Source organism: Acipenser ruthenus, chromosome 27 (assembly GCF_902713425.1).
Source record: "Acipenser ruthenus chromosome 27, fAciRut3.2 maternal haplotype, whole genome shotgun sequence".
Classification (NCBI taxonomy): Eukaryota; Metazoa; Chordata; class Actinopteri; order Acipenseriformes; family Acipenseridae; genus Acipenser; species Acipenser ruthenus.
Window position 1 is genome coordinate 17,078,959 of NC_081215.1, and position 25,497 is coordinate 17,104,455.

At 37.3% G+C, this 25,497-nt stretch overlaps 3 protein-coding genes across 7 annotated transcripts in view; 2 read left to right on the forward strand and 1 right to left on the reverse strand.

Annotated features, from left to right (window-relative positions):
* ighmbp2 (immunoglobulin mu DNA binding protein 2) overlaps window positions 1–2,759 on the reverse strand; it is a 24,060-nt gene extending 21,301 nt beyond the window's left edge. The window contains exons 1-3 of one of the 4 annotated variants that reach the window (XM_059001899.1): window positions 2,741–2,759; window positions 755–844; window positions 191–360 (exon numbers count right to left, since the gene is read on the reverse strand). In XM_059001899.1, coding sequence (XP_058857882.1) covers window positions 191–360; window positions 755–831 — 247 coding nt within the window. In that variant the 5' untranslated portion in view covers window positions 832–844; window positions 2,741–2,759. The other 3 variants (XM_034054233.3, XM_034054232.3, XM_059001898.1) reach the window with 3 other exon arrangements.
* Window positions 1,994–10,722, forward strand: LOC117432380 (large ribosomal subunit protein bL21m-like). The gene is made up of 7 exons (XM_034054234.3): window positions 1,994–2,129; window positions 3,987–4,047; window positions 4,439–4,524; window positions 4,674–4,837; window positions 5,226–5,278; window positions 8,840–8,943; window positions 9,980–10,722. Exons 1-7 carry the CDS (start codon window positions 2,033–2,035, stop codon window positions 10,042–10,044), a joined length of 630 nt encoding a protein of 209 aa, XP_033910125.1. The 5' UTR covers window positions 1,994–2,032; the 3' UTR covers window positions 10,045–10,722.
* A 2,584-nt stretch (window positions 10,723–13,306) lies between these two features.
* On the forward strand, window positions 13,307–24,890 carry LOC117432210 (ras-related and estrogen-regulated growth inhibitor-like). 2 transcript variants are annotated; one of them, XM_034053783.3, is made up of 5 exons: window positions 13,307–13,791; window positions 15,712–15,768; window positions 17,316–17,389; window positions 17,840–18,318; window positions 23,736–24,890. In XM_034053783.3, exons 1-5 carry the CDS (start codon window positions 13,683–13,685, stop codon window positions 23,827–23,829), a joined length of 813 nt encoding a protein of 270 aa, XP_033909674.3. In that variant the 5' UTR covers window positions 13,307–13,682; the 3' UTR covers window positions 23,830–24,890. The 2 variants fall into 2 exon arrangements, with proteins under 2 accessions (XP_033909674.3, XP_033909675.3); XM_034053784.3 differs by having other exon boundaries at window positions 13,676–13,791; window positions 15,683–15,768.
* Window positions 24,891–25,497: the final 607 nt, after the last annotated feature.

A 25,497-nucleotide genomic window follows, 5' to 3' on the forward strand; every position in this document is an offset into this window, starting at 1 on the left:
ACTTTTGGCCACAGCTGTAAAGTACCTATAGCTTGTGAGGCGTGTTTCTTCTAAAAATAAGTATTAACAATCCACTAAGGTAAGTTTTGAAAAGTGATTTCATGGGGAATTCTAACATGCCAATATTCCAGACCTGCACCTTTTGTTGGGCATTAGTTAATTCAGTCCACGTACGGCCTGACGTGCTTACCTGGCCCAAAACTATTGCTGCACAGTACAGCAGACGAGTCGTATTTTCTTGGTTCAAATGTTACCAGAAGCCGCCCGTACAAGCCTGTTTTCTGACTCCCTATGTGAAGTTTCAGCAGACAAACTCCTTTGCGTTGTAGCTCCTTTAAAGAAATGTTCTCCTGCCATAACCTGCAAATACCATCAAATTACAAGCAGTGTCACTATTACAGCTTTACAATAGCATTGCAATAATGCCGATGCAAAAAATATCAAATGTTGACAGACAAAGGGGTGGGGGGACAACTGCAATATGCAGCACATACTTTGGTCTAAATAAGCAGTCCTCCCATGAGGAATTATGTAAAATATAAAAGCTGCATTGCCCTGTTGCAAATCAGTTTCACAATCTGTTCTCTCTCCTAACCTAACTGAGGCTAAAAGAGTCTTTATTGAGGAGCGGTCCCATAACCCTCCAGAACACTGGAAATGCCATGCCGGCTCTTCTGGCCCTACAATGATATTGACATTGTGATGGCAGGTGTTTCTAAAGAAACAGGCGGATAGAAGAATAAAATGACTGTACCTGGTTTCTTCAATCTCTGCCTCTCTCTCCTCTTCTAGTAATTCTAACGTTTTGCTGACAAAGCTCTCCACAGCCATGGTTGTCAAACTCCTGAAACCAATACAATGATGTAACTATTACAACTCTGAATACTGTAGATGCAATACATTGGAGAAATAGGAAGCTCAGTTTCCATCAGATTTTCTCAGGGCATATACGAGAACGATAACTTCACCTCCAGACCTACAGCAGTTTCACATGCAAGTCAGTGTGACAGACAGACACAGATACCCCGACTACCCCATGCTTTACTGTGTTTGTACTGGAAGGCACCGAAGAGGTATAGGACAGCAGCTACTGATACTGAACAATAACAAAAAAAAATCTCCCATCCACAGACGAAGATACTCTGTAATACCTAATGACTGAAAGCAAGTCACTTCTCACAAAAATGTACACTGACATTTTAGCAAACGCCCACTTTTTTAAAATAAAAATAGCTGTATATAAAAACTGCTAAAGCACGTAATGTTAACACGCTCCCTAGCCTTATTTTTCCAGCCTCCTCAAAAAAAAAAAAAAAAAAGTTGCCACTGAAATCTGACCGCAAAAAAACAACTGCCACTCAGCACAGAAGAAAAACTCTGCTAAATATTGTTCAAGTTATGAATTATACTAGAGTGAACTTTACACATTTTGTAAAACACGTTCCACTAATCATTGCGGTTATGACTTACAGAAGTAGCGACAGAAAATAGTTTACTGCCGGTATAAAAACGCATATACTTTATGTGGTTTTAAAACATACTAACACAGAAACGAGTTGGTTACTGCTAAATGATACATTAAAGGAAGAACGGGTCATTTATTGGTACAAAACATTGCAGAATATATGCGTACAGTATCTATTTTTATATGTATATACTTTATTGTTAACACACATAATCAACACCCATGCACTCCAAACCAAACAAACAGCACTTACTCGACAACCCCGTACTGCAGAACACTTAAATGTCTTTAGAACGGAAATACAATTTTTTAAAAAAATGCGTGCGAAATAGAAAACAACCCGCTCTGATATACCAGTATGTACGTGGCTATGTATATTTGTATACAAATAAATAAATACAGACTGAGTTAATAGACTATCGTGGATTTACACTTGCAATAAACAAACGTTTTTCTGTGACGGTTTAGTGGTCTTACTTTTCGCTCCTTGTAGCACACGGAAGGCTTTCTCAGCTGACCCAGGTAGGGTCATACTTTATTCTCTTTCCGGGGGAGTGTGTAACGAAGATGGCGGTGACTGTGGTGCGGTGCTGTGGGGAACTTTTGCGGGGATCGTGCAGGTTAACCGGGAAAATCATTCCCTCACCGGTGTACCTTCGAGCAGGTGAAAACCTCTGTGGGGTGTGGGCAACGGGATTGAGCCAGAAAAGGCTAAACACCATTTTGTGCTTTGGGAACATGTGGCGAGTATCATGCTGTTAAGGAACGTCAATGTCAAACAGTTAGCACATGTTGTAATATCAATTTGTATAAACTGTTTATTAACCCTTTATGCTGAAAAAAAAACATATTGCATGTGACGCTGTGGAGTAATGTCATCGGGTGTAACGAAAGGTCGGTCACACAATACAAACGCTTTGTTTTCAGCGTCATTATCACAGAGCAAAATGTGTTGCCACTAAGTCTCTACTGAATGTTAGATCAAGTAAAGATTAAAGGCACAGATACAGTACATATTTGTGTGACCCCCATTCATTAAGTGTGCTGTACATAACAACTGAGGGGGCTCCTTGGCTTCAACGAGCTCCGGCATCATTGTCCCTCCTCTGTGTACGGTTCAGAGTTGGGTTTCAAGTGTATTTAAATGCAAGTGAAAACGCTTGTAAATCTTACAGATACAAATGCGTGTACCGCAGTTTCATTTAAATACAAATGCGAATGCATTTGATAGATTGTTCAAATGCATTTGTCAAAATATATACTGAAACACCTTACCAATTGTAAACATGCACTTTTCTGTATGAATTGAAACCAGTCCCTGTTTATAACAGCCACCTTTCACATGCTCCTTATGTAATTAGTTATGTGTTTTCAAATGACTTCAAACACTTGTAAATTCTCAATTAACTTTAACAACGAATCGCTAATAAATAGCTGTGTCATTAATTGCACTTGGAGTTGGTTAAATAGTAACGTTTGCTAAACGCGTTTTAATAGATTATGCACATGCGTTTGCCAAATGCATTTGAAATCGATTAGATACATTCTGTCAAGTGCAAATACATTGCAAACGTATTCAAATGCAAATGCGGTGATTGATGTATTGATCACATTTAAGAGCAAATGCACCTAACCCTGGTACAGTTATACAAAAAAAGTTCCATGGGTGACTATAGCTTTCTATGACTGCTTTTAATGCACTCTTATTTTATCGCAATTATTGGCTTTCCAGTTTGTTTATATTCCTTCCTCTCTGAATTCTTCTTGTCGCGCTGTCACTGCGAACAAAATAGATGCTCCTGTTATAGGAAATGTTAGCCGCAGTGGAAAGGTTATAATGTAAGCGTGATCTGAGAAGCTCCGTTTAATAGTGTAATCCATGTTTGCTAAATCAAATCTAATCCTTAACGGTATTAGCAATTAATGTAAACTGAATTACATATTACTGGACTTCATGTTCAATATCAAATGTACAGAGTAATTTTACATTTTTAACTGTAACTAGATGCATTGAGAACACTTCTGTATTTGAAAGCAAGAAGGGAAAAAATGTGTAGACTCATAAAATGCAACTGAGCACATATGCATATTATTACACATAGTAATATACTATATGTATTGAGAAACATTCTTGAAAAGCAAGAAGACAGTTTTTCATTAGAATCTGACACAAAGGGAAGTCTGGCAATGTGCAGGAAAAGCACATGTTTCTGAGTAGCTAGCAATGTGAGGCTCCAAATAGAGGACCAGGGTGATTAATTCATGTTTAATTGAGGCTTGCAAAGAAAAAAAAAAACAAAAAACCCTTACAGACTTTGATAGCATGCAGACAATTGGCACTGAAATTGATAAACAGATTCTGTATTCAAAACTGCAGAATTTACTGTGATGAAGGAAAGTACCTAATATGATGCATTTATGTCTTTAGGGTATTCTGGAGAACAGATTTTGCTGCAGGTGTCTTCAATTTAAATGTGGCAAACATATTTTGTAGGTGGATTCATGTATTTCTCTTTTTCAGGTTCCCTGTTGTCAACTGCTGTGAGGCATCAAAGTTGGCAGAAGTCTAAACTGATTCCTGGGTAATTTAAAACTAAAATCTGATATATTGTTGTGTTATTGACATATTCTTATATTAAAGATCCCCTACTGTTGTGTGAAGGAAATCTATTTTCATACCTTTTATTAGCAACATTATTACTAACAGCTACTTACTAATTAAAGTAAGATTAACATGTTTCCTTTTATTTAATATTGGGATTTGTTTATCCTTGAACTTGCTTGCCTTCCTTGATTCCTGTTTACTGAGAAACCATGTGGCAGTGTGACCTTTCAATTCTGTCACTCAGCCTATCTGATCCCATAATCCATAATCCATAATCCAATATTTTTGCCACATTCAATGCTGCATGGCATCTAAACACAATCTGTAGTACATTTTTTGCTTAAAATAATATGTTTGTATAATTAAAGGTATGTCCCAGAAACCTCCTTATCCAGACCACCTTGGCCTGAAGTGAAACTCCCAAACCCATCTGAGGTGACAAAGCAGCATGCAGGTACAGTAACTGGACTGAATTGCACTTACTTTACTTGCTGTAACATGGGAGAATGTCTTTGAGCTAATGATACTGTAGTTACTTTGTTCCCCCCCCCCCCCCCCCTCGTGTCATGGTTGAAAATATTAAAATGAATCTTTGCTTCGCAGAAGTTGTGCAGAAAGTGAACAGTCTTGTTGCAGCAGGGCAGTACGGGAGGCTGTTTGCGGTTGTGCACTTTGCTAGTCGTCAGTGGAAGGTAACAAACGAAGACTTGATACTGATAGAAAACCACATAGATGCTGAATGCGGGGAGCGAATCAGAATGGAAAAGGTACCATTATTATTTGTGTCTGACTATACTAGAACGTATGCTTCATACCTTCAGCAAGACCATTTTCACCATATTTTGATACATATAGAAATGAAAGTCACTGCATATACTTAAAGTCCTTTCTGAAACTGAGAAAAACTTGTTTAACTCTTCCTTACAGTAAAAAGATAACTGTTTTTGGAGGGGTTTGCTACCTAACTGCCTACTGTTTAAGCCACTAACAAGAAACAACTTGTCTAAAGGCTTGGAAACCTGATGAAAAAATGACATGGCTATTCATATGGATTTCTTCATGATGCAGTAGTGACACCTGTAACGTGGCTGTAATATCCTAGAAGGATGATATGTACTAATGTTACTGACAGACCTTTTTATTCACATTGTCTAGGTGTTACTGGTTGCTGGGGCTGACTTCACTTTAATAGGAAAGCCACTTCTTGGGTAAGGATTTTGATGAAAATCACAGTATTTCTAACAAGATCATTAGGGTTCTTTGTTTTATGTGTTTATTTATGAGGAGTGCACAAAATACCATAATACAGCACTCACAATTTAGAATGACATATAGGTGACACAGATTCTTCATTAAAAGATCATTTAAACCTGAATCCGTTTTTAAATATTTTAATGTGTGTGTTTCCTATATGTACACATTCATCTGGGTTAAATTAACTTTCCATGTTGTCCTCTACATTGCAATACCACCACTCAATCTATAAATGACAGAGGCAGTTTTGAATATAGAATGCAGTCATTTTTGATAGTACATGAATTCCGTGTGTCTTTTGTTTAGCTCAGCCTGAAAAGTAATAAAAGGAGGGCATTGAACTAGCAAGAGAAGACATTAAAATTGTAATCCTAAATGTAAATCCTTATTTGTTCAAAATGTTTTTTTAGTCAATGATTATGGTTTCTTTATGCATTTGTTCAAGGTGTTAAAATGGAAAGAGGTGTAGGCCCAGCCTAGCACAGCTATTATCCTTTATCATCAGACAGAGTTATTAAAGCTATTGAAAGGGTATGAATAGCCCAGTGAGAATAGAAAAGGTTATTAACCACGGTCAGTTGAAATCACAGGCAGTTCTGTGAACCTAATATATTTACTTATCATTAAAGAAAAGATCATTGTAGGGGCTACTGAGTGGCGCATCCAGTAAAGGTGCTCCGCGTGGATGATGTGCCCTTTAGCCTGGAGGTCGCTGGTTCGGGTCCAGGCTTTTCCACTGCCGACTGTGGACGGGAGCTCCCAGGGGGAGGCGCACAATTGGCCGAGCGCCGCCCGGGGGGGAGGGCTTAGGTTAGCCAGGGTGTCCTCGACTCACTGCGCACCAGCAACCCCTGTAGACTGGCCGGGCACCTGCAGGCTTGCCTCTAAGCTGCGTTGTCCTCCGATGCTGTAGGGTCGGTTGCATGGCAGGCCTGCAGAGTGAAAAAAAGCGGTTGGCTGACTGCACACGCTTCGGAGGACAGCGTGTGTTCGTGTTCGCCACTCCCAAGTCAGCGCAGGGGTGGTAGCGGTGAGCGGAGCTTAACATACAATTGGATATGTCGAATTCAGAGAAAAGCAAGGTAATGATTAATTAAAAAAAAAAAAAAGATGTTTCCTTAATAACTCAAGCAGTCCATTAGAAGATATTTTTAGAAGGCCACTGTATGATAGATGGTAGGCATATCCAAAATGTTTCTATTTCAGAAAGAGATGTTCCAAACACTGAGCTTGGATATTGGACATTTGTTCTGATTAATAATAGCTGTTCTATTATAGTACGGATAGTTTCTCAAAGTAATCTATAATGTTAAAGGCTTTTGAAAAAACATCTTACCTTCCAGTACTGTTTTTAATTATTAGTAGTTTTAGATAAATATCATTCAGCCTTTTGCCTTAACGTTGACACGGCAGAATCTGAATATATATATATATATATATATACATATATATATATATATATATATATATATATATATATATATATATATATATATATTGACCTGTGAAAGTGTTTTGAACTGTTTTCAAAAGCCTAGCTCCTTATCAAAGTCGTCGGACGTTCCTTGCAGTTCCTCATACCTGTAAGTGACAAAGATACCCCTTGACCCCTCAGTAAAGTCCCTGTAAAAATCTAAAATAATTCAATTCTGTTAGATATTCTTGAGTATCATCTAAGGAACACATTCAATGCTGAATTAGATTGTATAAACAGATGGTTACTACCAGATTCTGACGAGTCAACGCCCAGGGGGGCGTAAAGTTGTCATTAAGGCAAAAGTGTGAGGGGGCATTGACTCAGGCAGGGGTGAAATTACAGGCATGATTGCAGAGGGAGTATTTTTAACATTAGATACATAGATTACGTTTACAATTAAGCATGCTTAAAATTCAAAGGTAGAGCACACAGTCACGATGAAGAATCAAGAAGTGCTGTTAACATATTTAATGACTTATGAAATACAACTGATTTTGTCATTTCAAATCTTTTCACAAAAAAACATTAAACTTTAAAGCTGCCGTGTCCAGTGCAAAGCCACATGAAAAAACACATTTGTAGGTGAAAAATGCTGAAAGTCACTACATTTAAAAAATTTATTAACATGTGAAATTTTCAGTCCACTAAAATAAAGGGCTTTACATAATCTCTGCAAGTAAAAAATTGCAGGGTCCAGTTTGAGAACACAACACAAAATAATAAATTAACATCCAAAGTAGCACTGTAGCATTAAACTGTTCAATACAAAAAGAATGGTGTCTGACTTATAAGCTCTTGCTGTGTCTAAAAAAAAAAGTACAAACTATGCATTGTAGCGTAACAGGAAAGGGTAATCAATCATCTGATCCGAAACCGCCGAACTCCACGTCTTCGTTACCTGAAACAAAGATAACCCTAACCCTGAATCATTCATTCACTTGAGCCGTGATATTTCCCCTCAGGCATTATTTGTGCATGGTTATTAAAAACCGGAACTGAATGGTGAAAATTTGACTTTCAGCTAAAAGTTGTGGTGGTGCGATGGTTCAAACCGGGGCTTTGATTGGGCAGAATCCAGTATAACACAAATTAAATTGATGCATATATGTATTACTCTAGTAAACACACAGACAAATTGCATAGGTACCTGTCACAAAGACGGCCGGAGTGGGTGGCGTCAGACCAGATGGAGGAAATAAATAAACAGAGAGATGGGGTTTTGGTAAAGCTGAGCGCGTGATTGCGCTCAGCATTTAATAACAGACAGAAAATAAAAGGTTTGAAACAGACAAAAACACTGGACACGGCACTACACGCCAAAATAAATAGACAAACAAAACGGACTACACAGACAAACGGTGCACGGAGACAAACAAACACGGTGAGTGAAAACACGTTAACTACTACTTTTACTTTTACTATTATTATTATTATTATTTCACCTCCGTCTCCAATCCCGTTCTCCACTCACCGAACACCTAACCCCCGAGTGACTAAACGTGCATCTATTTATACTGTTTGCGCTTACTAATTAATTATTCACTTGAATCCCAGCACGTGAATTCATTACGTGAAACCCCGTGTTCACATATTATATTTTAAATGCACGTGCGTGATGTGCAATCCCGTGCCTAAATACAAATATACACTTTTTAAATACATGTGAAACACAGACCCGTTTATATCCCGTGTACCAATCTATACACCAACATTAACATACGCACGCATACATACATACACATATGCACACAGGGACGGGGCACATTGCCACAGTACCACATTTAAAAAACAAAGTGGCATCACTAGGGGTCAAACTAAAGGGATGCTACTGGTATTCTCTGCCTCCTTTACTGGAACAAGGAATTGGGATTCTCAAACAAGTTCAAAGCATTTTCGTATGTCAAAATTTGAGCAGTGGCAATCGGAGCTACTCAGAAAGACTAGAGCATTAAGTTAAAGAAGAAAAAGGTGTTTATCAGTTTAAGCTCCTTGCTCTATAAATAATGGTTGAGTGAACTTGTGTTATTTCTTCATTAAGGCGAGACTTAGTGCGAGTCGAGGCAACGGTGATCGAGAAGACTGAATCCTGGCCCAAAGTACACATGCGCTTTTGGAAAAGACACCGATACCAGAGAAAAAGAAGTATGTTATGTGACAGAACCGCAAAGTGATCAGTTTACCTTCTATACGAAAACAAAGTTTGAAGATGATAATATTGTAAAAGATATATCCACCTGTGTATTAAATACATACAAAGTAGCAACAGTAATGCTGTTTTAACACAAGACATGTTAATGTTTGTTTCCTTTACAATAGCGAACTAGTCCAAACCTGTATTTCACAGCATATTCAATTCTATGAGTTTGCCACATGAGGACTAATGCCAGAATTTCTTTAATGAGGGCAGTATAAAAAAAAAAACATAATTATAGTCAAGACAAACAAAAAAATAATAATTTGGGGTGTTGTTGTTTTTTCTGATTTCCCCAGGGTGTAGGTAAGTGTCCATTCCTGCCTAAATCTGCTGTGTTTATTTTAAGTTGAAGTCAACAAAGACATTAACTTTATCATGGAAACGGAAATGGCACTATCGCTTGAAGTCGCATAACCTCAGTTACAGGCTCTATGCTATGCCTGCCGCATCCATTAAGATGACACTGATATATCTGGGGTTATTTTCATTCTATTTGAAAATCCACTGCCACAAAAACTGCATTAGCAGGAAAACTATTATAACATAGTTGGCACATTTAGTTTTAGGCACCTTTTTAAGTAAGCCAAGTTTTTAAATCAATGTTCTACCAGTTAGCTGTAGTGGCCTAGCCATTTTTTATATCATTATCATTTTGTTACTGCATTTTCTTTGCTGGTAGTGCTCTTTATATTATAGAGTAATTAAGTTAAAATGGCATTTGTATAGTAAAGTGACTGACTAATCTAGCCAAGGTAATGTCTGTCTGGGAATTAGAACTGAAGAAAAGCTTCTAAACTCATGACAAAGCAAATTAAACACACACAAAATAAAAACGTGTTGTAGCATTTGCAATAAAAACCATTTGGAGTGATTGCAAATATCATAAAAAGGTAAGGGTCAGAAAAGCAATGCAAATGGCATTTGAAGCCACATGCTGAAAGAAATCCTTCCTTGTCTCTAAATTGACTTTATTTTGTATTTCAGTAATTGTGCAGCCGCAGACAGTACTGAGGATCAATAGCATTGAAGTTGCCCCAAGCTTGTCCTGATCGTCTGCTTCACTGTTCCGGAAGAACAGATGTTGCTGATTTTGGAAGCTGGATAATGCCTTTGACCAGCTTGTTGTGACTATCCAGTTTGATCACCATGTGATCCAATAGGGCCTGTTTGTATTCTCTACTGTGAACACAACCCTGTTATGTATTTTCATGTAGAAACTAACCCCATTAATAGGGTTTTACAGTGATGCAGTCAAAATAATTTGTAATCATAATAAATTGTGACAATGAATAATGGCTTCTTTCTATTAATTGAAATGTGCATCTAGTAATTTATTGGTCCCTTTTGCCCCCTGTTTTATTTGTTTTATATTGTTGAGATATATTCATAACTTTGTGACTTTCATTTCAGGAACAGTGCTGTCGCATCCAGATTGCAAAAACATAAATTTATAATGGTTATGCTTACTGTTATCTGTGTTTCCTGACTCAGATCTGCCCTGTTTCTGTAAAGAGCTGCATCTCCATTTTAAACCTTATTCTGTATAACTGGCCTACCTCCAAACATATGCAAGATTACAATCAGCCAGAGGCCTGAAAGAGCTTATAACCTTTTTTTTATACAGATCACACACTACACTTTTTTTCTTTTGCTATAATCTTTATATAAGCATTGTGTTTTTTTTCAGTCACACATTTTTGACAGAAATAAAAGTTTTATTCAGGGTTTTATTGTGTTGTTTTTTCCGGGATACTAGCATTCATATGGTTGATCCAGCAGCGCTACAGGCAGCCATGTCCAGAAGGTCTTATGCTTTGTGAACAGTGTTGTGTGTGGAGCATAGCAAAAAAAAGGGGGCTTAAACAAATTAAAATATGTGAGCTTTAAAAGCTCAGTTGAGTTGAGTACTAAATGAGTACAGTAAACAGTGGTGCTTTTTGTCCTTATCCACAGCTTTAGACTGTCCAGAACTGTAAATAGAATTTAAAAAAAATAAAAATCATTTTGGGAACCAACGTCAGGGAAAGATCAAACCTGCTTTGCTCTTGTGATGTCAACTGATTCATGGTACAGATATCTTTGAAGTGAGACTTGTGAGCGCTCCAGTGCAGTATGTGGTGCACTTTTCTCTAGAATACGTGGCCGAGAGCAAGGATGCAGTGTAGTGTGTACCTTCAGCAGGGAGTTTCTCACAAAAAGCAAGAAATCAGTAGAGTATAAAACGAATGCCAGCACAGAACAGCAAACACATAAAAATACTGCAAAAATAACTTCTAGACCAGTTGTTTTTTATGTTATTAAAAGGGAAAGGAATTGTAACTTGGCTGCACTGTATCCTCCACTCATTTTATGTTCTGTGTTTAAGACCAGTTTGTTTACATTCCCTAACTAGTGTTAGCGGTAGGGACACAAACACAAAATTCCACCCTACAGAAGCAGGATTTGTTTTAAAATTCCTAATATTTTAGTCAGGAAGACTCTTGCAATTTAAAAACAACAATAAACGTGACTTGCTTTTTGACTTGCTTGATTTTGGTGCTCAGCCTTGTCTGCTGCTTGGAAATTTTGCCAGAGCTGAGACAGGGAGGCAGTCCGACTGGCAACCCCCCTGATGAGGCTGAAGATTATGTAAAAAAGCACAGCACTGACTGCAAAGAGAGGTAGGTTTAAATGTTCTTGGCTTGAACATTATTGGTAGTTGACATTGGTTGAAGGTTGACATGAAAAGGGGAGTTGACCCCTATCGCTGTTTGAGATTTACTTGCCAACACATGTGCATATTTGCAGGTGTAATAGAGTTTCCTGTCTGAAACATTGCATAAGCCATTGTTGAAACAGAGTTTATTGTTCTTTTCCAGGAAAGCAAGCTGCAACACCGGCAGTACAAACTAAATACAAATCAGCATGTTTTTAATGCTTCTACATTACCTATCTAGGTCATGATGAATGTAAAAATGTATACACTTCACAAGCTGCCTTCCCTTCATTAGAACGTGCGCAAAAGAATTCCACACATGATAATGATCAGAAAAAAAATATAATTCCAGTAAGCGAATAAGAATACATTTCTCGAATAATATTTTAAACGAAAGACTAATAATCTCTTGTTTTAATATTATTTAAGAACATATTCTTAAGATTTTATTTATTTATGTTGTATTATGGTGCGACAGGGTCAATAGACCCCACCCAGTTTTTAATACACCCTTGACTAAGCTAGAGGCGCACCTTTTCATAGTAGAGGGTTGGGTTTGTTAGAGGAAAAGCCGTCATGTATTTGTTAACTCCTGTCAGATGCGGGAGGGTTTGGGGGAGCTGCCCATTCCTCCACAGGTACAAATAGAGCCTTTTCCCCAACCGGGCTATTTACTATGGGAAAGCAGAGCATTGTCCCGTTCTTTTGTTGAACTGTTTATAATAGTCCGGTAGATGGCACTGATAAAAATGGATGTGTCGATTGTCCGTATAAAATATTTCCTTTAATAATAACATACATATATTCATAAACATTGGATCTACTTCTAATTTTGAACACCACAATCTGACTCGTAAACTTAAAAAAATGACGTTTTTAATTTAAGAAGGATGTTAACTGAGCTCTGGTATTTTATCAGTATATGAAACACAATTTGGGGAAAAAATGTGTATTGTGGTTTTTTATGTTTGCTTCTGAAGCGTGGGGCATAACATTCTACTCCTCGCGCAGCTGTACCTTTTTGGCTCGCAGTGTAACTTGTGAAGCAGATTTAAAAAGTGGACAAAGCTTTATTCATACAGCTACAACTGCCATTTGGGCATGTAAACCAACTGGATTATCAACAATTATCATTTCCTGGAAAAGTTCACAGAAGGCTAAACTGGCTGTGGTATTTTAATACTTTCTTTTGTTTGTTTGTTACTTTTAATAGAAGCTATGAATTAATGTCCTTGGTCAAACTTACACAGATTAATAAGCATTATTTTATTTAATTAAAACAATATCCTTTGCATTTTGAACAGCGCTATACCGTCGTGTTATGAATTTCTATATGCTTGCACGTAGGTACTAAGACTTTTTTTTTTTTTTTCTTAGGGAAAGGTTGTTCGTTGTCCGGCGATATGGGAAAATGACATTACTATCCTAAAAGTATGTCCGTTCTTCCCGCCAGGTATTCTTGCAAAATATATATACAATTGAAACTAAATGAAACTGAACTAAAAATACAGGCTATTAAAAAAAACAGTGAATCTAGTCTGCGGTATGCACATTATTTAACAGGCTCTTTAAAAAGACAGCGGACATTCGGGATCTGTTTTCATATATGATGTCACCTGATATTTTCAAGGAAACCTTGTCTTTATCAACTTTATTATGATCGTCAGTAGACACGTTTGCTTTGGAAATGTAAAAAAAAAAAACTCGGAGGAGGAGAGAGGTCCGCAGGGAGGCGTTAGTCTGTTTGGAGTAGACACCCCCAAGGGTGCTGTCAGGACAGCAAGCGAGCGAGCTGTCAGAAGACTTGATCAGGTCTGGGAACCAAGCCGAATATTAAACGATACGACCAAAAAAACCCAAAAAACTCTTCTATCAATTTGAACAAGTCGGAATAGTGCGGAAAGTGGGAGTTAAAGACTGGTTTATGTCAGAAGACCATCGCCGCTGCTTCTGTCCAGTGTTCGCTATGAAGCTGATCACCGAGAAGGAAGGATGAGCTCTAATTTTGCTTTACCCAGACCTTTGAGGCGATCTGGCAGTCTCCCTGCCTCGAGGACTATTCGGATAGTAGTCTTGGGACAAGGCGCGGTTGGAAAAACAGGTACCTGATGCATTTACCTTCTCATGTGCATGTTGTGTGTGGGTGTTACCAACTCGAACGCAATGAAAGATATCTGAAATGTTTGTTGTTGTTATTTTTCTGTTTATTACGTTATAAACGAATGCAGTTTTAAAATAGGGCTTAAACAACAACAACAACAATAATAATAATAATAATAATAATAATAATAATAATAATAATAATAATAATAATAATAATAATAATACATCTGTGCATTTTCAAAAGTCAGCAAAACTGAAGCCTGTACTGTACCTGCATGAACTGTGTTAATTATTTGTTGTTTATCAATACCTGAATTACTTGGCTGAATTGCAGAACTAGATCCTTCTGTTGCAAATGATCACTTTTTTGGTTTATGATCTCGTCATATTAAATCAGAATTATGGTGGGATCGTAACAGTTATAAAGTGAATCTATGGCAGTGACAATAACTTTCATTTCATTCAGGCCAAAGCTATGCTGTGTCTTGTTATTCATCTAATGGTCATGTGCTGTTATTTGTTTAGGGTTAATAAATGGCTAACACATAATTGATGATTGATATGAAAATATGTTTTAGTACTGTATTAATTATAATTTCTATGTAATACATAACATGCCTATCCTATTAGTAATGCTTCCCATATTTAATCATGTGCAATTCAACTGCAATTGGTAAGTTATTCATGCTTACTATGCGCCTTTTAACATTCCTTGCTGGCAATACACATTATACTATAGCATTGTATTTTGTGCACTTCTGTATTATATGTTTGATTGTTTGGGGTAGTAATGTGCTGTCAATGTAGTTTGAGTCATTTGTAAGGTAAATAACCCTGTTTAAACCATATTCATTTGTAACTTTTTTTTTGTAAAAGTTGAAAGCCTCCTAGTTCGTTTTTGAAGAGCAGAATCATGTTGGTTTTCCTGACCCTTAGTTTTGTAAAGTATTTTATTACTTTTAATATTTGTCTAAACATAAGCCTAATACCAGTTGTAACAGTGAGATATAGTGCACAACAATAAGAAAGCTGACAGGCTTGTAAACTGGGAAGAACAAAATAATATATACAGTATTTCCAAATAGCTTTTTAGACCAAAGGCATGTGGTTCCTACTGGTAACCGCTAACTGATGCAAGCTTTGCCATCTGACTTGAGAGGTCATGTGAAAAGTGGGGGTGTTGGATGAACCTATAATTTTTTTTAACTACCAACTACAGTAAATAGAAAAGCAGAATTTGGAAGGGTTTTTGGTGAAATTGTAGTACTCAAAATCCAACCGAAAAGAAACTATAATGAAAAATGTATTGGAAATATTGGGACCAGCATACAAATCTTTCCTTTTTTTAACACAGTTTTTTGCTGTGGTTTTGTATGGGGCTGCAGGTTAATTCACTATGCATTTCAGATCTGGATGCCTGGGTTGGAATGAGGCTTAGGTCACAATTGATATGAACTGTTGGCCCCCAGTGGTCACTAGTGCACATCACAGAACCTCCACGCAGTTACATAGACAGTCTCCTCTTCAGAGATGCCCAGGAATCAATGGCACACAGGGGGTGTTCAGGTCAGGATTGAGCTGCAGTCCTACAGCCGGCACTGTACCTAAATGTGCCAGTGCCATTGTCAATTACATACCATGAGAACTACATTCACCAACATTTAATAAAGAAATAAAACACTAGGTGGTTACAAAGGTTAAAGTAGCAACTTAAGTGGTTATTAGTAGTGCCAGCCTTATACTAGGCCATCCTTAAAAAATGATTGGTTTGCTATAAACCGACTAAGGTTCCTAAATTTCGGCTTGTAGTAGGAGAATTTTTATTTACATTTAATTTCTTTTTAGAGAAACTATGTACAAGTGGTTGTAATGCTGCATTATATTTCCAGTATCTGAAACATTTCTTTATGTTTTGAAGCCATGACAGTTCGGTTCATCACCAAGAGATTCATCGGGGAATACGATCCAACACTAGGTAGGTATTTGAAGAAAAACAAACAGCCTATAGGCCTAAACAGAGAGGAGACTTTCCTGTTAATGATTAATGTGAGAATGAATGTGGTGGGATTTGAGGAACTGACTAAAAGAGCAAAAGGATATTTCAAGATTGTTCTTTACCAAGTAAGCCCGCTGTACAGTGCTGTACATGTCACATGCACACTGTCAAATGGAAAGGTAACGCTAGACTGCTCCCAAATCTATCTCCAGGTGAAACATTTAATGAAATAGGTAACCACCATTGAAATTAGTACCTCAACTGGAAATATGCAGACACAAGCACCTTTTAAATACAGTCAAAGCTTGTGTTAATGTCACCCCCGGCTTCCTATAACCACATTGAAATGTCCGGCCAGAATATAATGGGAGTCAATGGGGATAAGTTTGGGAAATAAAAGCACACTATTAAAAGGTTTACATGTAAGTAAGTATTGAAATGTTCCACATATAAGGTAGTAGCACAATACAGCATACAGAACAATGCAATCTGTATGTTTACAATGTTCTTATGTTTTTAACTATTATTTGTACACATACAGTGTAGTAGACTATGTTGAAAAATTATTAAGGAGCACTCTTGTAATCAATGCAATACCTTTTTTCACAGTAAAACAGGCATGTTTATTGTGTCAACTCTCTAATCTAGTAAATGCATAATTAAAGTATATACAATGTTTGCTTTGTAATTTACAGTGATTGTGTACAGCCACTTTAAAGTTTGCTATGAAGTTCCACAGGTACAGAGAAGCTACAAATGGCCTCCCTTCTGCAGCATTAACCTGTGCTACTTGGTTCCACAATTGGATTTTAAGTGTGGTACAGAGGCTCTGGGAAGAGGTTTATTGGTCCTCTGATTGGTGCTGAAAGATTTGAATTATAAACACAACCATGGATACTGTATTAAATCCCTGCAATGTTAATGTATTTCTAGAACATGGCAGTTACATGCAGTAGATACATAGAATAAGGAATTTACAGGAGATAACACGACAGAATAGATAAATATACATTGAAAAATGAATTACTGTACTGCTATACAAACATTTAATTGGGCATTTCAAATTGGGAGCATAAACAGAAATAATATTAATATGTTTGATAGAAACACAAACACAGGTCTCAAATGTAACACATGTTATATTTTTTTTAAACCTGGTACACCAGGTTAAATAAATCTTTTGAGTTACTTCATCTGAAGAGTGACATTGTCCCCCACCAGCCAACCAGTTGCTTCCCCTATTGACTGATCTGCTTTACAGACAGTTACAAGTGTGGACCTGAAAACACTGCTGAGGTGATGAGTGAAACGGGAATAGATTCTTGAAAGTCAAGCTTATATCGTTCTTCAACCTAGTGTAGTAGCAGATGTTGTAAAATGAAAATACATGTTTTCTATAGCATTCTTTCAGAACTGAACATTTTGAGGCCTGTATAATGAATAGAAATTCACATCAGGCAAGCTTTACAGAGTTTTGTTTTAGCTACAACCATAATGTCTTTGATATGTCCCTTTTTGATTTACAGAAACTATTTACAGACATGAAGCTGCAATAAGTGGAGAAGTTGTTCACTTTGAAATCTTAGACACTGCTGGGCAGGTATGTACAGTAGTCACTGAGGACTGTGTTCAGGATTTGATAAATGATGATTAAAGACACAAGTCATGGGACAATAAACCAATAAGAAATATTATGCAAATCTTTAGAGTATATAGTACTCCCTTGAATGATGACTAAAAGGTGCATCAAGCATACTAAAAAATGGTTGTCTCCAAATACACAAGATGGCTTTTACATGGCAGTTTTTTGTTTTTTTTTAAGGTCCTGCTTTTCAATAAAATCAATAATGCTCAGTCATTCGGTGTCAGGCTTCAATGCAGAGCCGTCAGTGGGAGCCTGCTGTCATGTATAATGCATGGTGGATGTGGAATCGTAATGAAAGTCATGTCTATTGCATGATTTAAAGCATGTTTCTAATCCTGCTAGCTCTAGACGGTATCTTCTGTATGGTAACGACACTCAGGATCTGATTGGTTGATTTCTTTACAGGAAGAAGATGCCTTACTCATAGAAGAAAAGATTAAGTGGGGCGATGGTTTTGTAATCGTGTACTCTGTGACGGACAGATGCAGCTTCGACGAGGTGATGAGGCTGTGTTTCCTGGTCAACCACATTCACTCCAACTCCAGGAAAGGGAGCAGCGACCCCCCGCCCATCATAATCGTGGCCAATAAGCGGGACCTGGAGTTCGACAGGATGGTCACCACTGAGGACGGAGAGAACCTTTCCAAGACCCTCAAACATCCATTCTGTGAGGTTTCCACCAGGGACAGTTACGAGGAAACAGTGGTGGTCTTTCACACGCTTTACAGCGAAATGATGAAGCAGCTGAGCTCCTCTCCCACCTCCTTCCGCAGAAGAGCCGTTTCCAAACTGATGGATAAAATCCCAAAGATCCATGCAAACTCCACGCTGGGGTCCACCGGCAGGAGCTTTAGTTTCAATTCGTTTAGAGACTTCCTGCCTGAGTAAGTGAGCATTTTAATGACCCTTTTCAAAAACATCATACATTATCGTGATGGATCATTACTGATGGTGAACTAGTTTGCTGGTCATAACTGCTGTACCGCTTCGAAAGGACTGTCACAAAGTCCCTACGTGTAGCCAAGGTGGAAGAATTGTGAAATTTGGGAAAGCATTTGTGGCAGATTTTGCTCAAAACAGGGTGGCAGATTGCACTGCAAGTGGAATATAGTGGTGCGCATACAGTACAGATTGCTTTGTCCAGTGAGATGTATTTGATTGCATAGAGCAGGACTGGGCAATTCAGGTACCTGACTGTATGCTTTATTGTTCAATAGCACAATTAAGAACCTGGGAGGAGAACAAATCTTGTCATCCCTGGCATATACTGTAGGTACTTTGTGACAAAGACAGTCCTGTTGGATTTTCACTGAATATAAAGTTCACTGATTACTGTATGAGGAGCTATTTGTTTCCCATGATTGATGATGATGCATAGCTTTTTTATTCTCAGTTTCTGTTTTAGAAGGTGACTCACACTGTGAGTCATATTAGGAACAGACCCGTGGGATACAGCCGGTCAACTAAATGTAAAATCACACCCCAAATAGTAAGCAGACTCCTCAGTGTATCGTATCATCGTAAAGTTGGTATGGTGCTTATTTTGACACATGACAAAAAGTATAAAAATACATCCAATGTTAGAAAGGAAACTGGTATAAAGGGGCAAGTATCACGCTTGAGAAACCTGACGAGTGGAAGTATAACAGCAGGAAATTTACAAGAGGCTTATACATGGCAAGAACAGCCAAAACTGTAACTGCTATATACAGTTTTAAATGTACAGTATTGGTCAAATCTATAAGGGCATTTGTGATAATGAACAGCAAAGCCTGCAATGTGAGGGAAAATAAAAGGCAGCCCAACAAAAGCACTTGATAACAATATCTATGTCTATATAGCAACAGGTTGACAGTCATAAAAGTCTTCGCAAAATACTGTGAGGGAACTGTCCTTCAATTTATTCTGCTATTAATGTGTAGTTTTTTTATTTTATTTCTGCTTTATATCCTGTCGTGTGTTCTCTACGGTTTCTGCTTTTTTCCCCATTTTTTTTTGTATCAGGTTTGCAAACTTCCAACCACATCTAAAATTTGAATTTCTGAAATGAGGAAATGATCACTAATGGTGTGCGGCTGTAATTTATGTCCCCCCTGAAACTGATTTTATACTGTATATAGAATTTCTGTTTACTAAGTTACAGTTGTCATAGTTGCAGAGGGGGCAGAAATAACTGTTGCACACCCATAGTGGTCATTTCTGAAACATTCAGAAATTCTGCTTTTAGAAGTGGTTGAATAAAGACATTTTTGCAAGAATAGTTAAAATGGTGAATAATAATCTAAGCAGAAACACAAATATGGAATAATATTATAATAGGAAGTCAAACAAATACAACATTTTATATAAAAAATAATTACAGATTATATAGTATTACATAACATTGTATTAAGCATGAAACTGTTCTAGGCTGTTAAAGAAACCAACAATGTTATAGTTTCATGAATATCAAACTTTATTTATTTCATAAAAATAGACTTTATTCAACACTCTCAAGTTTTGTAAACATATTTCTTTGGTTGAAGTGTTGGAGACAATGCATTTTGTTTGCTGGATTATTTGTTAAATTTATTTTAAAATAAAGATTAGCCTGAATCTTATCAATATCACTGGATTGTCATTAATGCATTTTGCAAACCGCATTTTGCATTTTGTAAAAGCTGTAATCTTTCAGAATACTTTTTTTTTTTTTTTTAATTTAGTAGTCGCCAATTATTTTATTATTTTCTCCCAATTTAGAATGTCCAATTATTTTTAGGCTCAGCTCACCACAACCACCCCTGTGCTGACTCGGAAGGGGTGCAGATGAACACACGCTGTCCTCTGAAACGTGTGCCGGCAGCCTCCCGCTTCTTTACACACTGCAGGCTCACCATGCAGCCACCTGGTGAGCTGAGGACACCCTGGCCTCCCGGGCGGCTCTCGGCCAATTGTTCGCTGCCCCCTGGGAGCTCCCGTCCACGTTTGGCAACGGAATAGCCTGGACTCAAACCGGTGACGTCCAGGCTATAGGGCGCATCCTGCACTCCACGCGGAGCGCCTTTACCGGATGCGCCACTCGGGAGCCTTTTTGGAATACGTTAATGCTAAATACATATAACAATTTGCAAACAATATGCATGACACATGGGCTGAGAGTCAAACACTTCTTAACCCTCTCAATTCTACTGGACCTTTAAGTTTTGAATTTGTAGTCTTCTCTACAGGGTGCTTCATCCTTGGCTTTCTGGGTAAGCTGAACTCAAAGGCATTAGAAATGATAAGCACATTGTTATCTTCATCTGTACCTACCAGGGTGCACACTTAAAAAAGCAAAGCCAAGTTATTGCAAGCTTTTAGTTTTCAGTGAAACACAGATTATGGAATGTAGGGAAGACTGTGAAACTTCGTGGTAGATCAAACCTTATTTAGGATTGCTTGGCTGCTAATAAACCACACGCTGAGAACGCCATCTGACATGTTTGTAGCTAGCTGGCAGCCTCACATTCTGTCTGCACTGAGATTCATAGATAGGCTTCCTTCCAGCATGACATTACAAAGGGGTTAAAAAAGAGTCTTCTTCAGGGATGGGGACTCAAGAATAGCATACAGAGAATGATTTTTCTTTCAAATTAAAATTATTACCGACTTGAAAATGAATAGTAATTTTACTATGAATTACATGAAGATTACCCATTTTATTTTGTGGACTCTTGCTAATATAGGCAAGGAAATTAACAAAGATTACAATACTTAAATAATTTAAGAGAGTTATTTTACCTTTGTAATACAGTGCATTTTAATAAAAAGACATTCAGGATACACAGGGACACCAACTACATGGTGTTACACTGTATTTACCATTTACTCATATTTACTATATGCACTTGGCACACAGTTCTGTGATGATAAGGATGGAACGGCTGGTCATATTATTTATTGTAAGTACGTGTTTTACTTAATATAAGTGCAGTGTAGCCACAGTGTTGTTAAGGTGCCTGTATATTGAGGTATTTCCTATTAATAAAATAGTATTAGTCTACTATAAGGGTGTTTGCCAAACACAGCTAATCATGTCATTGTGTGCAAGCAAATTGTCCTTACACTATAAATCTAATACTCCAGCCAACTGCTGGGATTTTGGGGTGAACAATTTGTTATAAAACCTTGTAAGTGTGCCTACTTCATCCCCACACCATTATGAAGCCATATACATGTATATTTTGGGGTAGACCATTCATTCATTTCATACTATATGGGATTCATAAATTGTTTGCATTCTCCGATTCATTTCTATTAAAAAAAAAAAAAAAAAAAAAAAGGTTCTATACAATTAAGCTAAACAGTGGTGGATCAAAAAAATAAATAACTACCCCAAACATGAATAATTATTTAAGCAATGGTTTTATTTGGACCTGACACCTTTTAGGTAATTTTAATGGCCCATGCAAAATGGACACCTACTTTTACTGTTAAATTTGTATTTTGTAGTGCAGAAGTTGTAACAAGTTATAACAAGTATAACATGTATTTGTATTTCTATCCCTGAGTACTTTCCCCTTCAGTCCATATCTGTTTCATCGAACCGTTTCAAAGCAATCCTGCCAGTGGTTTGCTAAATCTCATCATAAAGTATTTTTTTTGTCATTGTCTTGTCAGTTGTTTTGCCTGTACAAATTCCAGAAACTATGTTTATGACATTTTTATCTCTGCTTTAATGCTTGTTGAGTCTCATGTATAATTCACTGCCTCCTGTGGCAGTTTTGATTATGCATTGTGCCATTTTGGAAAGACGGTTAGGCCATGGACCAGGCAGTGGCGTCAGAATGCTTTACAATTGTTTAAACTACATCCCATGATATAATGCCATCAGCTAGTTTCACAGACCTCAATTAACACTAATCTTGGACAACCTAGGATGGTTTCACACACACTGATTTGAGGTTAAAGACTGTCTGCTACAATTAGGTGTCCCAGAGAGAGGTCACTTAACAAACAGCAAGGTGAATTATCTACAGATAATGACCTTAATTAGATAATCACTAATTATTGATTAATTAGGCTCCAGCCACATCCTGTAAAAGGTAGGCCAGGGCTCCCTTCGAGGAGGAGGAGGAGGGGAGACCACATGGAAGGTCTGTTTGTTGACTTTTCTTTGATTTCTTGAGTCAGTGAAGGCATTGCTCAGCCTGACTGATTTGTATTTTTGCTTTGTGTTTTTGTTTTATTTCTTGAATACCTGCTTTGGCGCTTCACTCTGCAGTTTTTGCCTCTGAGTCTCTGTCCGCTTGTGCTATCTTTCACATATGGTGTGAGAATTGGGATAGCACCCCCTAGAGTCTCTCAGAGAATTCAAGTATTTATTAAAGAAAAATAAAACAAAAACACAAAACAAATAGGCAAACAAAGGTTTACACAAAAATACAAATCAAACAGTCAGGCTGAGCAATGCCTTCACTGCCCACATGGTAAGAGCTCTCGCTCTGCCACAAGAATTGATCAGTACATTTTGTTCATTTATAGTTTAGGGTTAGGGTTCATCCATTATTGATTGCCATGGTTTTATTTTCTGAGCCTCAATTAATGCATATATTATATTACTATGTACAGCATAATAAAATGCACATGCATGTTTTTAGTATTTTCTTCTTTCTTTTGAATAACACTGATTATTGCTGATTATTACCTGTGCTATATTCATTGGGAAATTGGTTGTTGATTGCCCCTCTATCTTTTATACAGGAAAATGTGAGACCTACAAAATAACAATAATTAATATTAGGTAAGATGTACTGGAATTATTTTGTTACCTTTCTGTAGGTTAAATTATGAGATAGACACACAGACACAACAGGTATAGTTGCTTTTCCAATAGCTCAGTAAAACACTTGCTCATTCACTGAAAAGTCATTTACTTGGATATTAAAAAGCTGAATGTCTCCATAATCCTGTTCCTGCACTGCTGTCGCTTTCTTTAGCCAAACTGCTGATTCATACTTTCTAATGTACCAGACACAACAAACAGCACTGCCTGCAGGCATGGCTATGAGAGTTATCGAAAGTATTTAGAGACCGTCACAATGTGGAGAAACACACCGCATTGAGGGGGGGTTCGCAATCCCAATAGGAAAAACTCATAATTCTACATGCTTTCTCCATCAAGGTGAACACTGGTGTGAATGCAATTTAGCTTCTAACAACAAAATACGCAAGCCTATATCCAGAAGCATAAGTTTAACTTACACTGTACTGTATATTCTTTTAGCGGTTTTGTGTTCTGTATTCAGTTTTTTTTTTTTTTTTTTTACTATTTCCCATTAAGATCTGCCAAGGTGAGATGTGGCGGTTTATCTTCACAATGCGAGGGTGACATCTTGATAAGTGAACGGAGGCTGTTAAAGACTGTCTGTGCCTGAGTTTCATTCATCGCTTTGCCATTTCTGCAGTTTATGGTGACCTTTTTTTTTGTTGAATGCTTTTCACGGATCAGTCAAAGGGTGAGAACATGGAGTATAGTAGCTTTTAAACCAGTTTAACTGGTGCAGACCTGTGCTGATGCTCTATAACAAGAGGTGGTTCAGATTAACACTTACAAGGTTACAAACCTGGAAACTGAAAATGAAAAAAAAGAGAGATTTGCATTGAATCACAGCTGATGTACTGACATTTAAGGCACACAGTGAGCATGTACTGTAACAGATTGTCCTTGTAAACTCCATGTTCTTACATAGTTATGTGCAAAAATATATATGACCTCCTGCATGACGCTATCCTGAATTAGAGTTTCCTTGAAGGGACTGGTTATTAAACTTGTTAGCTTGTGATAAAAAAAAATATTGTAGTATTGGGTATAAAGATGCATGCAGCATGCAAAATGCAATGCAAGTAGCAGGGCCGTCATTTCAGAAAAATGATCCGCCTGCTATAGCAAATGACACCCCTGCAAGTAGGTGATAGAAACCTTTATTATTACATATAGTCCTATACTGTGTTATGCACATTAACTGAACACTTGACTTGGCATGTTGTTTTATGTGTATAAATAAGTGTTACATTCAAGTCTGGAAGGGCCCACAATAAGGACCTGCACCAGGGCCTGTCTATCTCTTCTTCCGCCACTGGGATTAGCAGCCTAAAACCACCAAGAGAAATGTTATTGTGTGATAATATGAAAAGTCAAATACTTTGCTCGCAACCTGCTTCCAGGAAAAACTAGGCCATATTGTCTGCTTGATTGAGAATGTGATGAACACGCAGACCAAGAATAAGTAAGGCTCTTTCAATTTTGAGGTAGTCAATGAAAATATTTGTAATGGTTTAAATTATGTTTCTTAATATATTTTTTAAATAAGAAAATAATAATTAGAAACTGTAATAGGTTACAACTACATTGTTGATATTTAATTTCATTTACCAGACAAATACTGGGATGGATTTCATAATATTGACATATTTACTTTTCTTTTGGTCTGAACCAATAAAGGGCTCTAAATGATCAATAACAGTTTTCATTGTCTTTAGTGAATCAATATTGAATTAACTATAGCAATGCAGACCGAGTGCACATTAACTGGTTCAGTCTTTGAACAAAATGTTACTGAGAGTCATGAAAAACAAAATCAATTCTAAATGTAATAATGAACACAAGTTAAAATGTTACATGGAAAGATACCAGTACCAGTTTTTGTCCAGTCCCGACAATGCTGTCTTTTCAGAGCTGTATTGAAAACCAGCCAAGATGTACATGCCGGTGCTTGGAATGCATACAAAAAAAATCTGATAACAACTAAGGCATTGATGATTGAAGACTGATCTGTTCTGCTCTGCCTCACTACCTGTCTCGCTGAAACACCTTAACATTTTTATTTAGGGTAGATTCAGAAAAACACAAACCGAGATAAAAGTTATAAGAAGGTATTGGATTACAATTTAAATGAACTGTTCACAAAAACCGTTGTTCCTGCACACGGTGTGCAAACCTTCTGCCTTTTACTTGTGTCATAGTTGGGAAGTGCCGTAATATGGAAACATTTTGAACAGATTGTTTTTATTTTTGATAACTATGGACAGTATGTTAGGCATTC

Coding starts and splice junctions, on each gene's coding strand:
- LOC117432380 (XM_034054234.3), top strand. CDS start 2,033: ATGGCGGTGACTGTGGTGCGGTGCTGTGGGGAACTTTTGCGGGGATCG. Junction 2,130..3,986: donor ACCGGTGTACCTTCGAGCAG/GTGAAAACCTCT, acceptor TCTCTTTTTCAG/GTTCCCTGTTGTCAACTGCT. Junction 8,944..9,979: donor CCGATACCAGAGAAAAAGAA/GTATGTTATGTG, acceptor TTTGTATTTCAG/TAATTGTGCAGCCGCAGACA.
- LOC117432210 (XM_034053783.3), top strand. CDS start 13,683: ATGAGCTCTAATTTTGCTTTACCCAGACCTTTGAGGCGATCTGGCAGT. Junction 15,769..17,315: donor GGAATACGATCCAACACTAG/GTAGGTATTTGA, acceptor TTTGATTTACAG/AAACTATTTACAGACATGAA. Junction 17,390..17,839: donor TCTTAGACACTGCTGGGCAG/GTATGTACAGTA, acceptor ATTTCTTTACAG/GAAGAAGATGCCTTACTCAT.